The sequence below is a fragment of the Tympanuchus pallidicinctus genome, unplaced genomic scaffold, assembly GCF_026119805.1.
Source record: "Tympanuchus pallidicinctus isolate F22 unplaced genomic scaffold, pur_lepc_1.0 scaffold13, whole genome shotgun sequence".
In the NCBI taxonomy this organism is placed as follows: domain Eukaryota; kingdom Metazoa; phylum Chordata; class Aves; order Galliformes; family Phasianidae; genus Tympanuchus; species Tympanuchus pallidicinctus.
The window spans coordinates 1,559,509-1,577,254 of NW_026294648.1; the positions used below are offsets into that span (position 1 = coordinate 1,559,509).

At 38.7% G+C, this 17,746-nt stretch overlaps 2 protein-coding genes across 6 annotated transcripts in view; both read left to right on the forward strand.

Annotated features, from left to right (window-relative positions):
• Positions 1-17,746, forward strand: part of MTMR1 (myotubularin related protein 1) — a 74,261-nt gene that overhangs the window by 14,351 nt on the left and 42,164 nt on the right. The window lies entirely within an intron of this gene.
• Positions 1-17,746, forward strand: part of MTM1 (myotubularin 1) — a 39,994-nt gene that overhangs the window by 13,740 nt on the left and 8,508 nt on the right. For 4 of the 5 annotated variants that reach the window (XM_052673131.1, XM_052673135.1, XM_052673132.1 and 1 more), the window contains exons 4-11: positions 431-525; positions 1,517-1,627; positions 2,534-2,635; positions 8,589-8,672; positions 9,741-9,890; positions 11,498-11,686; positions 15,823-16,008; positions 16,934-17,140. In XM_052673131.1, the coding sequence (XP_052529091.1) occupies positions 431-525; positions 1,517-1,627; positions 2,534-2,635; positions 8,589-8,672; positions 9,741-9,890; positions 11,498-11,686; positions 15,823-16,008; positions 16,934-17,140 (1,124 nt within the window). Of the gene's footprint in view, positions 1-410; positions 526-1,516; positions 1,628-2,533; positions 2,636-8,588; positions 8,673-9,740; positions 9,891-11,497; positions 11,687-15,822; positions 16,009-16,933; positions 17,141-17,746 lie in introns of all 5 variants that reach the window. The other variant, XM_052673136.1, reaches the window with a different exon arrangement.

Here is a 17,746-nt window from a genome sequence, read left to right on the forward strand (position 1 = left end):
GAGCTACATACTGTAATGCAGGAGGATTGGTTAGGGGGCACTGAAAGGTGTGATGGTCAAAAGAGTGTATTTGTTCTGGGGTGGTGAAGAAACAAGTTCAGGGGTCACAGGGAAGATTAAAGTCTCGTCACTCTGTGTCCTGCCCTTTCCTACACAGTGCCAATAAGAACACCAGTATAGCTGGGGAAAGCTAATGAAACCTACTGGAGGATTTGGGGCAAGCTTCTTATAAGAAACTTTATAAGAAACATTTTTTTTTAATAATTTCAGTGGATAAAAGTCAGATTTATTACTTTAATTCATTCAGCTTTCTTTAGAATGACTCTTATGAGTACATCTGTCTTTATTTTACTGCTGTTTAACTGATGTTTTGCTTGGATTTGATTTTTTTTCTTCTCCCAATGTTTAAGAAATGCTGCATTTCTTACAGACAAGGATGTTATTTACATGTGTCCTTTTAATGGCCCCGTTAAAGGAAGAGTATACATCACAAACTATAGGCTGTACCTAAGAAGTGTGGAAAACGTGAGTAATATGCCACAACTACTTCTGAGGGATGAGTGAATTTTAAAGTCTCCTCTCTTCAACCCCTTTGCTGCCTTTGATTTACTTTGTGGCCAGTTCATTTGCTTTCGCTTTGGCACACGTATGCTTGAATTGCAGAGGAGGCTTTTTACTTGAAATGGTCTGTAACATTTGTAATAACTATGTTGTAATTGTTTAATGGCTGAGCAGTAATTGCCTTTGTGCCACTGAGAAATCCTTACAGAAATGGAAGCTCTTTGAAGTTGAGTATGTTGTGAATATGATTTTTTTTCATGGTGAAACTACAGTTTAAGCACTTAGTGAACTGGGGGCTCCTTGTCTGTTGGAGGTTTTTTCCGTAACTGTTCCCTTTGTGCTTGCTCTGTGACAGAGCAAAGGCACAACCAGTGATGTGCATGCACTACTTCTTGAAATGGCTGTCAGTGAACTGCAGTTTTGATTGTCCTTGCTGTTGGAAGAACATCATGTGGGTGGTAGGAGTAGTAGTGTGTTCAATAAGCAGCATCAGAAAAGAAAACCTGCTTGTTGTCTATTTCCATAACTCATTAAAGAAACAAAACAGCACACATTTATAGGATTACTGAAGTGAGATCATTGTGGTTACAACTCACTTTTCTTTAGTGATTTCTTCATTTTGTACTGCTTTATTCTGTATGTCAGTGGAGCAGGCATAGCAAGCAGAGGGAGTCAGAAGTATGTAACAGATGACATCTTTTTGGGTGCTGCCACATTTTCTCCTGCGTACTCTGCCTTATGGCATGAAATATCCAATTGTACAGGCTATGGAAGTGATGCTCAAGGCTGTAGACCATAAAGACTTTGTAATATGTTGGAAGAGGAGACTTGATCAGACCCAGAAACGTACTTTTGCTTGCTGTGTGTATTTTGTTCTGCTGTGGTATGCATAAGAACATTTTGCCTAAGTTGTCTTCTCAGATTAATCCTCTCCTTACCCAAACTTTCATTGCAGGATCCAGTTGTGGTATTGGATGTTCCACTGGGTGTGATTTCAAGGATTGAAAAAATGGGAGGAGCTTCAAGCAGAGGAGAGAATTCTTATGGATTAGATATAACGTGTAAAGTAAGACTTTTCAATAGTTCAATGGGAAATGAAATCTACAGATTCCTTTTCTTGCTGTTTACCTACTTACAGGAATGAGAACTGTGTATTCCTCACAGCTGAATTTAGAAATAGAACTGGACAGGGAAGTACCTTTGTATAAAAGGCTGTGGCCTCTGCGTGTGAGGGAGGGATTGGTCTTCATTTCCTAACTGCTGTTTGACAAAAGATTTTGCACAGCAGTGTTAAGGTATTATTCCTGCACCACTTAATTATTTCATAGGATCTAAAAGTAATTAAAAAATAAAGTCTTTGAAGTCACCTCAGGCAGGTTTTCTAAGCAAAAACTGAAGATGTAATGGATTTCTCTATTTCCTTATTCTTGCAAAAAAAAAAAAAAAAATCGTTGCCATAAAAAAAAAATAAAGTTGGGGGAGTTTCTAGTGGGTGAATCAGGGTCTTTTATTTGACTTGCAAATGGGGTATGTACACACACTCACTTTTTTTCCTCTGTTGTTAATGTACAGATTGTCTTCTCATTGCTACCTTCAGAAGCAAGCAACTTGGGGCAGTGTAGTCTAGAGCAATCACTGGCAAATTTTCACTTGGAAAACATTGGGTAACTCCCATCCTGCAAGCATTCAGTAGCCTATGGGTTTTGTTTTGTTTTAGTGAATCATATGGAGTCACTTTGGGTGGCTTTATGCCACAGCAGTGTGCACCATACAGAATTGATGCCACATTGCAGAATTCTTAAGCTCACCTTTGTTTTGTGCGATAAGAAAAAAAAACTTGAGCTTTCACAGCAGTTTGAGGGGTGTTGCAAGCAGATTCTGAATCTTATTTAGTGTGTGATACAACATTTGTCCATCAGATAGGAGTATCTTGCTGCCTTGGCTCTCTTAAAAGCTAATGCCTTTGTTTTAGGATATGAGAAATTTACGCTTTGCATTAAAGCAAGAAGGGCACAGTAGAAGAGATATATTTGAAGTCCTCACAAAACATGCTTTTCCCCAGTCACATAACCTGGTAAGTTATATTACTTATACTACTGAATCATCTTAATGTAGGATTGTTGCCAATTAACTTTAACTATTGGCCTACTAATGGGTGTCACAACTGCTTAAGAACAGCAACAAGATCTGGTGTCAGTATAGAGAGTTATTTTGTTTTGCACATTTAGAACACTTACATCTGTATATCTTTAAAATTATGGATACTTTATAATGGGCTTCAGGTAAACTACTGAGCACCTCTGGTTCATGTATGTATCATTGCTTAGAGCCCACGTGTTGTCCTCCCTTGCAAGGAAATCTTTTTCAGAAAAAGGCATGGTAAAGCAACACCTGCTTTATTAGCAGCTATTGATGAACTGGACAGCAAATGCAGTGATGGAGTTGTGGAGATTCATTGAGGGGAAGAAAACAACCCATAACCAAGCATGTCCTCTAGAGGTTGTTGAGCAGCAGTGATGTTTAGCTAATCCTTAGCTTCTGTTTCTTTGCTTGGTAGATCATTTTGACATTCTTTATGCTGAATTGTAAATGCTGAAATTATGCTAAATGTTAAATGTGAAATTCAGCTTACTTTTTATTGGGGTGCTTATATTTAGGATAATTGTATAAGAGCTCCCTTAATAAAATATTGGAGTGTCATACTTCAAATTTTGAAGAACTTTTCTCAGGGAATTGTTGAAGGTGCAGCAACAATCTCAGTTCCTTCTCCTAAGATGCGTGTGAATTAATGGATAATTCTGTATAAATGTTGCAAAATACTTGTGGTGTTGGCCTGTATGACTGACTGACTTCTTGATATCTGATGGTCTGAAAAGGTTCTTCATTGTTTCCAGCATTTTATGTGTTGCAAAAATAAATCAATTATTCAAGCATGTGTGGTCAGTAACTTTGTGTACATCTAACTGTATCTTTAAAAGAGAAATACAAAGCTTTATGCTTGTGTTCTGTGCTTCCATTTACAATTGGTGTCTTCAGTGAGCTGCAAGGTAGCAGAGAGCAGTGTTGTTCATTTTGGTGTAATTAATGCTATTTGCTCTAATGGATGAATTATTTAACCTTGAAGCAATCTGTGTTCTTAAATAAAAATTATCATGTGTTAGGAAGTGAGAAAAAAAAAAACAGTTTGTTTGATCTGGACTTTCAGGTTGTTTGTTGGAGATGTGTTTTGGCATGGCAGTGATCTACCATCAAGCCCTATGGTTAAAGCAGTATGAACAACAAAAAAAAGTCCTGTGTATGAGAATAAAACCAATTCATAGCTTAGTTCATCTTTTCAGTACTCTTGTGCCTTTTGGCAGCTTGAAGCATGAGAGGCAGAGTGCCTTTCTGTTTTGTTTTGAAGAAGAGCTAAGTGCTGTTGAGAAAGTGGATTTGGATTTGGGATTGAAGCAGGGGGATCTCAGTGTGTGTTTTGTGTATCCCACCAGACTCCTCATCATGCTTTCCAAGCTGAAATGGAAAGCTTCACTGTCTTCACACTGCATGGCAACCCACACTTTATGCCACTGCTTTTTACAGTAAGCAGGATATTCTTTAAGTTACAGCTGTGGACAACCTAGTTTGTCTTGATTGGTGAGTAATTAGTGTTATGCTTAGAAGGACTTCAGTTGAATCATGACTTTGAAATGAAGCTTTGAACTTGCAAAGAGTTTGCTTCATAAATGAGTCTTTTTAATATTTTTTTTAACGTCCTTTAAAGTGTCTACTGACATATCACTTAATCTCAGTCTTGGAATTGACCTGTGTCAATTTCCATGCGGAGAGTGTGGACAATTTAACTTGTAACTGGGTTAGGAGTGTCCTTCGTGGAGTTGTTTTTGTGGCCCAACCCAACTACAAGGTTTGGAATAACATGGTGGTAAAATGTGGACTTAGGATAGGCTTTGTCATTGAAAATATCAGTGTTTCCTGTCCTGTGGAGGTAGTGAGTAACGTGTGGTGATGTGTAGTAACTCTCTATTTAGTAATGTGACACTGAATAAACCTTAGACTTTACAATGAGCTAAGCAATGTTTGATATTTTTGGTGTGCTTTCACCGTGTTTCAGCAAATAGTTGAAGTTGATCCTGCCAAAGATGAGTGTTTCTGCATGGTTGTTCATTCCTGCTGCATTTTAGTCTGTGCGAGTTTCTGAGGCTGCAGGATGAAGCAGATAGGGAACTGAGATGAACAAAAGTCAAACAAGGAAGAAAAAATAAAAGCTTTACCCTGAGTCATTTCCTCAGCCTTGTTAGCTTAGCCTGAGGATGGGGGTGGGGAGTGAGGACATCTGTAGGCGTTCTTTGCAGATGGATGCGATGCGCAGGGAGGATGGGACTGTCTCTTTCTGTGGCTGGTTTAAAGCAAGGTTTTGCTGGCTGAATGAGCGTATGGGCTGTGTGTGTCTGCCTTCTGCTTTGGATGTTTGCTAACAATTTGTGGCTCTGCAGGCAGCAGGGAGATCTACAAAGATAGTGCTGTGGCTTCACGTGACAGCTGGGTGAGGATGGCAGCTGTCTGCTACCAAAATGCTGAGGTCTTGCTTTTTTCTGGTGTTCTGTGCTCTGCCTTCCAGCCCTGCAGTTGGTTCTTCCTTTTAGGTCATGCTGACAGTTGTATAATCACAAAGTAAGACAGTGTAGTTCTCTTATCCAGAACAGAATGTTCTGTTTTCTGAGTTAGCTTTGTGCCATTTTTAATAATTTGAGGAGACCTGGTTTGTAATTAGAATGTGTCAGAACCAGTGCGAAGAAGGAGAGAGGTGGTACAGGGCACAGGGAGGGGGGGAACAAAAATCCTATGTTTATTTGTTTTTTTAAGCAGTGTTAAGCTGGTAGTTCTGCTCAGACCACGTTGTAGAACTGTATCCCAGGTCTTTGACTGGTTCAGCACTGTTCATGCTTATGCAGCGGAAAGGAAGTATCGTTAGGAAAGTAAAGATTTTGATTGCTCTGTTTTCCTTATATTGTCTGCTGCTTATCCAAATGGTAGGTAAATACAGCCTGAAACATTATTTCTGAATGGTATGTGCTTATTAATTTCAAGGTTTTGCTCTTTTACCACCCCAAAAGCTGAAAATTGTTTGAAAGCCTATAATAAATGACAAGTCTCCACTCAACTGTTTGTTAATCTCAGTGTTGTCCTTTGTGCTTACTCGCAGAAGCTTGTTCTTGGCTCTCCAGTTTTAGGCTGGGTTCACTAACTGTAATATCTGGTAGCTCATCTGACTCACAGCCTAGTTGATGTGGAGCAAACAGATGCTGTTCATAGACCTATAGTGCATTTGCAATGTTATGATAACTGGAAGAAAATCCTTGCTCAAATAGTGGTTTTAAACATTTTAAAACACAACAAACAAAACAACCATAAAGCAGTGTTATGCATCTGTAGTACCCTACAGAAGGTGAGATATATTTAGCCTCTGTCGCTCTGTTTCTGAATAGCAGCTGCTTCACTTCCTGATCTTATCTTGAAGCTACATCACCTTTTTAAATGAGATTATACACAATGGTAATGCCTACACAACATGTATTGATTTCTAACCTTGTGAGTTCTGTGGGATTGCTGGTTTTGATGAGAGACACCATAGACGTCTGTCTGACTTCCAGCTCTTGCTCTGGACGTAACTAATTCTCCTGGTAACTTCCATGCACCTGAGAGTCAGATTGTGTTCTTTTTGGGTCTGTAAGGATGATTTTGAGGTAGCAGTGAGACCTGGGACAGGGGCCTGTCTGATAGAGCGCTAAGAAATGTCTTTTGAGGCTTCATTCTGAATGTCTCACACAGTCTCAGTGTAATAATGGTAAGGTTACCATTTCTCAGAAATGATGTTAAGTGTGTAAACACTACAGCATCTTAGTTTTCATGCTCATGCAGGTAGAATGCAGCCAGCTGAGTTGCAGTAATGACACGCTGAAGTCGAGGACGATGGTACCTTTGTTTTCAAACACACTGAGAAACCATCAGCTTTTTCACTAAGCTAAAGCCTTGTGGTTTATTTATGAAAAGTGTAAACTGGTAAATTAGAAATAGGGAGGGGAAAAAACTCATCTTCCCACATTTAACTCTTGTTCTTCTCTTTTACTGTATAAAGATCAGTAGAACACTCATAAATTTAGCTGCTGCTAGTTTCTTGATTTTCTTTTTTTGTACAATCTCCTGTGTAAGAGCCATTGTAGTGTACTGTAATTAACACGAGTTTTATGTATCGGGGATTAAGCAGGGTAATTTGTAAATTGTCACTGAGAAATTCACAGTGAGTAGCAACTTAAAATACATGCATGCCTTTGAGACATCTTTTAGTCATCTGTTGTTATTCCAGTTTTTCTGTTTTCTTTGTAAGTTTCTCCTTGGTCTCTTTGGTTTCTTGGTGAATTCTTAGCATAGTTCCTATTTGGGATGTAGCAAATTCCTTTGGGGAGGACAAGATGGTTCTTTCCTGGAACTATTTATTAACAGTTAGGTTAATGAGCTGCATTACAGCTGTAGATAGCATTACTCCTGTATTGCTGTATTTCTGGTTTGCAGATAATTTTTTTTGCAGTTTTTCTGTTTGCTTTCTTTTAATGAAGTATTTTGTCTGATGCAATCAATGTCTACTCTTTTCCTTTCTTTATCTCTACTTCCAGCCCATTTGATAACAGGGTAGTTAACCAGAGGAATCTAATATTCACTGACGAACAAGGTGTCAATCTTTAAATGAGAGAAGACTCAAATTCAGAATGCTGTGTTCACTTTTAGAAACTTGCCAGGGAGTGCATTTGCTATAAAACAGTGGTTTATTTTAGAATTTTAGCAGGATAAACTCTCTTGTTCACAGTAATTTCCTGTTAAAATGCCTGCTGGCTTGCAATACAAGGGAAAAACTTACTTCAGAGGGATTGTTTTATGTTTGGATTAAAACTGTGTGCTGTTTAAACTTAGTAGGCTAATGAGAATTGCTGTAAGCCATTGCTGCTGCCTTCATAAAATCTAAAGAAACCTGCATGTGCATTTGTGAAGCTTTGCATGGTGATCATGGCACCTTAAAACCACGTGGCTCTTTCTGCTTCTTTTTGCTACGTTTCCTGTACTTCTTGTCTGTTCAGGTCAGCTCCTGTGCAAATGATAGAGTTCTGGGATGTTCAGCATTCAGTTCCTTCTGTTAATGTCTTTGAGTAGCCAGGAGACTTTCAGCTGTGTTGGTGCAAATTATGAGGGGCTCGTGAATGCTTTGTGTGTTTCTCTGTTAGCTCGGGACAGCAAATGCTTTTCTGCTGTGTTGTGCAATATCTTAGTTTCATGCTCCAGTTGGCATCCAAAGAATTCATAAGCTATGAAATTTTTTTTTTTTTCAGTGAGGGAGATTCCTAGAATAAACACTGCTTTGGTTTTCATGATAAGCTGTAAAAACAAACCAAGCAAAAAAGGATTAGTTAGATAGTGCAGCCTGCTTGGGAGAAGGAGAAATGAGCTCCAAGGTATGAGGAAGTTGTTAGAATCCTGAGTAACGATGCTGTGCTTTATAAAGAGACTGGAGAGTGGCAACAGAAAAGTGAAAGTAGGTGGAACCACCAACATACTTGGTTTCAGTTTCACTGGCACCTTTTTAATCTTCATGGATTGTTACAGTAAATGAGATTTCAGATAGTAAGAGTCGCTTGGAGATGGAGTGTAAAATGCTTGCTACTTTCAATTTAGTACCTAATACTTTCATTAGTAATTGCATCTGTACCTGTTGGAGAAATCTTGATGAGAAGACGACATTTTATTTACAGAGGATATGAAATATGAGGAAGAAACTAACTCGTATTTCATTAATGTGTTTGCATTGTTTCTTATTTCTTGCTTTTGGCTTTGTGGTCTTTTGTTTCAAATTTAAGTGGGGTAGAGTGAAGGTTGGTAAGGAAGTTGGTCATGTTTCATGGTGGACCTTAGAGTGTAACTGATGATGAGCCTTTGTCATCTTCAGTCAGTTTGGTGTAATAAGCTTCTTTTGCATCCTGCAGCTTTTTTTTGCCTTTGCAAATGAAGAAAAGTTCTCTGAAAATGGATGGATGGTGTACAATCCAATGTCTGAATACAGGAGACAAGTGAGTTATTTAAGTCACGTTTGCCTGGTCCTTTCATATCAGAAACCTAGCATAGAAGAGTTATTTTTTTCTGGATTGCTCTTTTGGAGCAGGGGGAGCTGAGAATTGGAGAAAGTAGGAATGCAAGAAACAAAATGCTGGAAGAGTTAGGATTAAAATGAAATTAGAATCTCATAGGAAGATCAGGGTTTGCTCTTTGAGAGAAGTTGCGTTAGTACTACTTACAGTGTGCCTCTGTTAAGCACATTGGAGGGGGAGTGGGGGGTGAAAGTGAAAGTATGCAGCTAAAGTGTCAGGAGTATAATAATAATAATTTTAAAAAATCTTTACAGAAATAGCATTGCTTAAATAAGTGATTTATGCCTGTGAGTATTCTGCCTTGCTCTTACAATGGTTGTGGAAAAACATTAGCAAAACGGGATGACGCTTAATTTTGTTTAACTCGTGCAGTAGTCATACTATTGGATGGTTTTGGTTTTTTTTTGCTTTAAATACTACAGTGAGAAGAAAGGACATCCTTATTTTTCTCTACAATTTTTAATGGGATAAGGCATATCCAGGCTTTCATGTGATCTATTTGGTTCAAGGTAGAGGCCCAAAATCTCAAAGTTAAAATACAAATGCCTGCCCAAACTCTATTATATGTGCATATGAGGTGAGCTGATCAGTCTTTCTCAATTTCCTGAGTGCTGTTTGCAGTCTACTTACTGAGCAGACTGACTAAATGTTGTTATTTCTTACATTCAGGGCAGCCTTCCTACTGTTGTTTTTTTTTAATTGAGGGTAGTGTCGGACTACAAGGAAGAAAGGACTGAGATCAGACTTCTTCCCTCCCTCTTTTCAGGGCCATAATCTCTTTTAGCAGCCAAAATAGAAAGCCAGTACTTTGAGGGAGAAGAGAAAGTAATTTTCTTTCCCTAGCCCCATCTATTGTTTTGAAGCAGTGCCATAGTTGGGTTACACTGGGAGCTTGTTGCCACCATGTGGCTGCAGGAACACCATGAAGTTCGAGGACAGATCATTAGTTGTACAGTCGAATACATGTTGAAGAGCTTTGTTCCCTTCTAGGGACTCCCTAATGAACGATGGCGAGTAACCTTTATTAATGAACATTATGGGCTGTGTGACACATATCCATCCCTCCTCGTGGTGCCATACAATGCAACGGATGATGACCTCAAGAAAGTTGCCGCCTTTAGATCCCGAAATAGAATTCCGGTGAGTATTAATTGCGTGATGAAACTGCCTGCAGCATAGCTAGTTCTAAGCACACAGCCAAACAGCATTTGGCTGAACATGACGCAGAGAATGTTTCTTTGGAAATGATTACAGTAAAGTAGCTTTGATTGGCTGATGGTTTGGTTTTTACTCCTTGGAGCTAATGTGATGGCCAAGACCCATTTCTGTTATCCCCCATGACAGCGATGCATTCCACCTTCATTGGTTTTCACTTGACTTGTCCAGTAACAGCTGCTGGTGTTGCAGATTCCTTTTTCTTAATGAGGTGTGAGCCTAGGATAGTCATCTGTACTGCTTATTGCTATTGTTGGATGCTCTTGGACAGCAAATGTTATCCTTCCCATGGCTAAGCAGTGCATGGTATTTAAAGTTCCAGTGGTCAGCCCTAAAACAAAACCTCATGCGTAGTCTCTATAGTGAGTTCTTGGGCTTCTTAGTCCTGTCTAATTTTAATGTGGGCTGTAGAATGTAAGGCAAACCCATTTGACTCTTTGGGTGTGTTTCTGTTCTAAAATACTTTGAGAAACAAGAATTTTTTACAGCAGCTTTTTACAGAACTGTAGAAAATATTCTCTACCTTTTTTTTTTTTTTTTAGTCTCTTCTATCTAATGTTTCAATTTGACAAACATGCAAGAGGCTTTAAGAAAGCTGTCTTGAATCTCAGTTAATATCAAGCAAATCAAAAATAGTGAATACTTATTGGATTGTATTTGCTGACAAGCTAGGATTATATTTTTTTTACTGTATATATGTGTATATATGTTGCACATATACACGGATTATAGACAGTAAAGTACACTATTTCATTTTGTGTACTTGTATATAGTATATGTATATAGTTCTTAAAACCTAGCTGTTGATCATCTCTACCTCAAATGCATGTCAGGGCTTTTAGCACTTACAGTCAGAATACTTTCCTTGCTAATAATAATTTTACTCTTGTCAGGAAGTCTACAATCATGTTAATCCTCACACATTTTGTTTCTAGACGTGTAACTGAAGATTATTTTAGGAGTGAATGCTTCTGAAAGATTTTTTTTTTCCTCTCATGTTCTTTTACCCTTTAAACTTTGTCAGATTGGGTGAGCATATTCTTTCTTCATAGCTCACGGAGGTAAACTGTTGCCCACTTCTTAGAATGCCCATCTTTAATTTCTTGCATGGTTAGAATCTGTTCCTAGGGCTGCAAAGCAGTGAAGGCAGCAGGCACTGTGCCTCAGAATCTCTTCTTTGTAAAGGGGGCTGAGGAACAAAATACACCTTGAGGACAATGGGAAACATTCAAACTACTGCCAGAAGGCCTCAGAATTAATTGCACAAGTTAAAACACATAGGAAAAATGTGCTTGTAAAATCTAATGCATTTAACTTCAGTAAAAGGTAAATATGTAAAAGAATGAGCTCTTTCAGAGTGTATTAAATTTTATGAAAGTTGGGGAAATTAGAGATGTTTGGGAACCAACTTTTGAAGAAACAAAATACGACCAGTTAACTTTTATATTACCTATATTTAAGGAATGTGATTTTTAAGTTAGAGCTTGCAGTGAAATTTATTTCTTCTAATATGTTTCTGGGGATGTAACTAGGTTCTATCGTGGATTCATCCAGAGAATCAAGCTGTTATCATGCGCTGCAGTCAGCCCCTGGTTGGAATGAGTGGGAAGCGAAATAAAGACGACGAAAGGTACCTTGATATCATCAGAGAGGCTAACGGGCAGATCTCAAAGCTGACCATCTATGATGCTAGACCCAATGTCAATGCAGTTGCAAACAAGGTAATCAGATTGTGCAGTAGCCTTACTTGTGAAGGAAGATGCAGTGGGGACTTAGTTTCAAGTTTTCTTTGGAGAGGTTGTTCAAAACAGCGAAAATCTTACTGTAGATAAATTTACATAATCAAAATAATGAGGCTTAAGACCATAAAAGAACATGAGTGCCTAAAGTAGGTCATGAGCAGGGTTTTAAGACCCTGCTGTCTTAAGACCCTTCTGTCTGTACTCAGAATATTAGGAAGGGAACTTGTTTGTCTCTAGGAGGCTTGTATGCGGTAAATATGGATTTCAGGATGCTCTACCCTGTGCTATTAGTCAAGCATAGCCTTGCATCATCTGAGTAAATTCTATCCTGAAAAAGCTGTATGTAAAGCAAATTTCATTGGTAGGCATCCTTTTGTTTGGTTCTTAACCATTGCACAAACCACTGCAGACTTAGCCAAGCATGCAGCAAATAAAGAGAAAATGATCATTAACATTTGGTTTACAATCTAAAGAGTATGGGCATAATCCTGAGCACTTGGATTCTTTTATAGGTACCTGTTGATAAGTGCAATTACAAAAAGTACTTCCATTTGACAAAATGATTGTCTGTTCAAATCTGTAATCAAATCCTAAATGGGGTCAGAATTAAACTTATTTAACCTGTAACTTATTTTCTCCAGCCCTCCTACCCCACCCTGGTGAGGTCTGGATTGTTCAGTCATGATCAGATAATGCTGGTCAGTGTTGTATTTGCCATAAAGCACTGCAGGCATAATTGTGCTCCGTGTTTCTATAGAAACTCTAGTTAAGCTGTGGAAGTGAAAGGCACAAATTTATTTCTCTTTCTTCGTATGTCGATGCACCTGCTTCCCTCTCAGGTACTGTGATAGTCTTGAAGGACTTCTTGAAGTCCTTGACTATAACTTAGGTGTCCTACTGGGTGGAAGACTCAGCAAGATCCAGCAATGTGTGCCTGCAGCCCGGAATGCCAGTAGTGCCCTAGTCTACTACCTCTGCAGCAGCAGAGAGGCAGCAGCAGGGCAAGGGGGGTGATGGTCCCCTCTTCTCTGCACTCCTGAGGCCATCTGCAGCACTGTGTCCAGGCCAGCTGGAGCTCTTGGAGAGGGCCCAGAGGAAGGCCACAAAGGTGCTCAGAGGGCAGGTGCACCTCTTTTGTGAGGGCAGGCTGCAGGAGCTGGGCTTGTTCGTAATGGAGAAGAGAGGGCTCCAGGGAGACCTCGTCACAGTTTTCCAGTACTTACAAAGCTTATAAACAGGAGAGAGAAAGTGACTTTTTACACAGTCTGATAGTATTAGGACATAGAAGAATGGGTTTAAGCTAAAAGAAGGAAATTTGAGTTAGGTACTAGGAGGAAATTCTCTACTCAGAGGGTGGCAGATCCCTGGCACTGCTACCCAGAGCTGTGGGTGCCCATCCCTGGAGGTGTCCAAGGCCAGGTGAGCCCTGGGCTGCCTGAGCTGGTGCCTGGATGAGTGGTCTGCAACTCTGTCTGCAGGAAGCCAGAAATGGATCATCTTTGTCCCTTCCAATCCAAGCTGTTCTATGATTCTACAGTAGTCTGTTACCAATAAGCTTCAGGTGCAAGTGAAGAGAACAAGCTCTGGTACTTACTAGTGAACTGTGATTCTGTGCAGCAAAAGCATGAGACAGGTGAGCTCAGGAAGGCTTGAGATCTCAGTGACACAGTGAGTTTGCTTATTTAGGAGAGAAGGAATTCTAGCTTCTGAATAGGTTTTTTTTCCGGCACAAAATAAATATTAATGAAGTGGAATGAATCTTCAGTGTCTGTACTCAGAATATTAGGAAGGGAACTTGTTTGTCTCTAGGAGGCTTGTATGCAGTAAATGTTAACTTGTTTACAGTTATAGAAGAACAATAATTTCAGATTTTGCTCTGTTACTCAAACACAAATGTATACTTTTACAGTTCTCTCCTCTGTAATTGAGGATACGGTTCCTTCAGTAACTAATGAGGCTTGTTTTGCTTCTGGAAGAATGTACGATATGTTCTTTCCTAGGGTTGTTAGCCAGATTTTAAATTGATAGGCTGTATTTTGAGGGTGTGTCTGTTGCTTGTGTTTTACTCAACAAATGGCATTGTGTTCTGAATAGTGAATTTTTGGGGTTGAACAAAGCATCACCCTTCTGGTTAGAGCCTGGTAACTGTTTGCCTTGTGGAAGGAATGTCACTTCTTGTAATTAACTTTTCTTTCTCCAGTTCTTAGAGAAACTTAAACGCTTACTGTAGTTGCTTCAAAGATGTTTTATGGCCAAGCTTTCTACATTTATGCTTCTTATTGAAGATTTGTGCGTAGTTTTCAGCTTTTTAAAGTGGTCTGTATATTTCACCCATGTATTTTAACCAAAACTCCTGATATAGCTGAGTATGAAACATTATATATTAGTGCTAAAATTTGTAGGGTGCATTTCTGGATCTGAGAGACAATGACTTAAAGTGTAAGGCTGTGTTGATCTGGACTGGAAAAAAACCATCTCTTTCATTAGCTGTGAACATTAGTCTCAGCAAAATCTTGCTGTGCAGTATTTATGCATTTGTCTTCTCAGTACATTACTAGTCAGAATTGAATAGTAAGGAGGAATTGCTGCAGACCTAATGCTAAAATTGCAGTCGTTCTATCCTTGTGCTTCAGGATGCTCAAAGGAAAGAGATAAATAGTTATTGCTTCCTTTAGCAAGAGCCTGGTAACTCTGAGAATAGCCACGCACCTGAGGAAGGAGATGGAGAGTGTTGAAGAGAGATGTGATGTGACTGAATAGAAATGTAGGTGGTACTAATGGGAAAAGGCTGCACTGTACTTTAGGTTGTTGTCTGATGTGAAATTGGAAGCAGTAATGGCTTATAAACACAGTAATTATTTACCACAATTAATGGCATGGCACGTCTTTCCTGCCTGTAGGAAACACTTTGATTTTGCAGCTACCTTCAGAAGATCTCATGTGTGGTATTGTCCTAAAATAAGTGTGGTTTTTGTCCTTCCTTTGTCACCACATGCATCCTCTGCTATGGTGGTGAAGAAATGCTTTGAGAAAGCAGCAGTCTAATAGACTTCTGTTTGATTTTTGTGATTCTTCAGTTTCTTAACGATGTAACATGTAGTCTTCAGTAATAAAAAATGATGCTAGGAAAGTTACTTTAAAGTAAACTTCAATATTTTTACTTCTTAAAGGCTGATGCTAATATTCTTAAACTTCATTCTTAAATTTAACTTATACTTAATCTCAAGTAAACTCTAAAATTCTACTTGGCCAAACTTCTTACTGTTTTCATGCATTTCAGTATCAGTTCAACTTTAGTATTTAATAACTAGACAGTGTAAGCACAATGAAGGTTTATCTTTTTATAGCAAATTTGCACTGCAACATGTAAGATTTGCTCTTGTTTAAATTACTGGTATACAGAAGTAGAAAAATCCTTTTGATTGAATTTCTGTCTATTTAGCATAGAAGCAAAGATATCAGCACTTTTATTCCCAGGAAGTGCTGATGTGGTATGTTACAAGTAACTGCAGCTTTGTGTGATGTACTCTACATTTTAATTTAACCTTTATAATTTGCCAGGGAAGAAAGTTGATTTCTTTTGTATTCAGAATCGTAAGTTTGCTTAATCTCTTGTGGGAAAAGTAAACAGAAATGAAGAAAAACTGTTGATGTTGTAATGTTTGTCAAGGAGAACCTGTTTACCACAGTGAGTCTTAAAAGTAATAAGGAAGGTACAGATGCCTTTTATTCTGAAAGCTCTCTGAGTCATGGCTGATGCAACACCAGCCCACTGTACTTAACCTGCCCAGTTCAATCTTATTCAGAGGCTTCCAGGCCCAATGGTATGAACAGCTTCCCTTTTTAGGGTTACTCCCTGAGGTTTTGAAGGGACTGAGGGTAGTTTGAATGCCTTTCTGGTCATCTACTGTATGCTTACATTTTGTCCTTTTGCAGGAATGGAAGCATTATGTTTTCTGCACTGAGACTGATGTTTTAAGCAAGCAAGCAACTAAGTGAAATTATACTTCATTTTCTAGTTAGGCAACAAAGTATCCATCCGTAGTTCCTCTGTTAAAATACAGCTACAACTGTGTGTGTATGACTGAAGTTAATTTAACATCTCTTGTTTTTAGGCGACTGGAGGGGGATACGAAAGTGAAGACGCATATCCCAACGCGGAGCTTTTCTTCTTGGACATTCATAATATTCATGTCATGAGGGAATCTCTGAAGAAGTTGAAGGACATTGTTTATCCTAACGTGGAAGAGTCACACTGGTTGTCAAGTCTGGAATCAACCCACTGGTTAGAACATATAAAGGTGATTTTTAGCTGTTTCTTTGAAATGCTTGTCCAAACACGATGTATCTGTCTTGGTATTAAATCTCGAAATAGTGTGTGTTTTCTATCAAGACTATTTGAACTACAAAAACCAGCGTTACTCAATTTCAGCTTGCTATTGAATTTTGTATCATTTTGGTCCACTTCATCTTAAAGTATGTTACATGGTCTAATAACTTACCAACAGTAAGGGAAGATTAACTTTTATCAGCCTCATGTCAGACGTTAGTCTTTAATAATTAAAAGGATGCATTGTCAGTCTGATTGTCTGTGCACGTGAGAACTGATTTATTTTGTTAGCAATAAAGGATAAAACTAACTGAATTTATTTGGAAATCTTCTATATTCTTTTAGCTAAATAAAGTACTCAGTTACTAATTGAACTTTGAACTTTTTACATCAAGTACAGCTGTGCAGAATTATTAGAGCAGTATGTAATGAATCCTACTTAACATTTTCATTTTAAGTTAATATTTAGAAAATAAGCCTATTAGAAGGGTAGAAGTGCCTTTTTCTAACAATTGAGATACTTCAGTAATTTAGTTCAAAGGGAAGAGCCAAATGAAATACAAAGTTTTTAGAGAATAATTCCAATGGAAAATCCTCTCCTTTTAAAAAAGAAGCTTATGTTCTTCAGTTTATCAAGGTTACTGTTTTCTGTCCCGTTTTTTAAGAATTTCAGGTGAGATAAATTAGATCTTACTAAGGCATTAGGGAACCAATTTGTTCCTCTATTTTTATGTAATAAATTTACTTTATCTCCTAGAAGATTCTTTTCCCGTTAGGTCTTTTAATGGAAACAGTATCAATGTAGATTCTCTGCAGATAAAAAGAAATCAATTTACTTTTGTTAGAATGATAACGCTGATCCCCTTTATTGTTTGGCGCCTGTTCCTCTTTGTTAGCTCGTCTTGACAGGAGCGATTCAAGTGGCAGACAAGGTGTCCTCAGGAAGGAGCTCTGTGCTGGTTCACTGCAGTGATGGCTGGGACCGAACGGCGCAGCTGACATCGCTGGCCATGTTGATGTTAGACAGCTACTACAGAACAATTGAAGGCTTTGAAGTTCTGGTGCAGAAAGAGTGGATAAGCTTTGGACACAAATTTGCATCGGTAAGAACTGGAAGATGATTGCAAGGGCCGTGCTACATTAATATTACATGATGTTTCCAATGTTAAACTACTCCTTGTGGCAAGGTTGGATAACTCTTCTCATTTTTGGGAGGTTCTGACTAAAAATGTATCTAAGTAAAAATGAACAGAGCTTTTTTTGTTTGGACCTGTTTGGCTTTAATCATTCACATCCCGTGCAGCCTTTGAAAAATGCAGAATTGCTCGTGTTCCTGTGTTCATCGAGCAGAGAAAACGAGAATGCAGAAAAATGGAGTGGGTTCCCCAGAGCAGGGTTTGGCAAACCTCCTGGAGTTCACAGAGTTTGGATGACACTCTCAGACATAGGGTTTGAATTTTGGGTTAGGCCAGGAGTTAAACTTGATGATCCTCGTGGGTCCCCTCCGGCTGGAGATATTATTGATTCTATGGTGGCCTCCCAGCCATTTCCGAAAAAAATAAAATTGGGTTGGGATTTGAGGCTTTTTTCCTTTCGCTATCCCTGCTTCTCCCATGTGTGGCCTACCGTAAATGTTGTGGGAGGCAGATGAGCAACTCTGAGCAATGCATTGGGTGATGTTTTCAATACTTCTCAAATGTTCTAGAAGT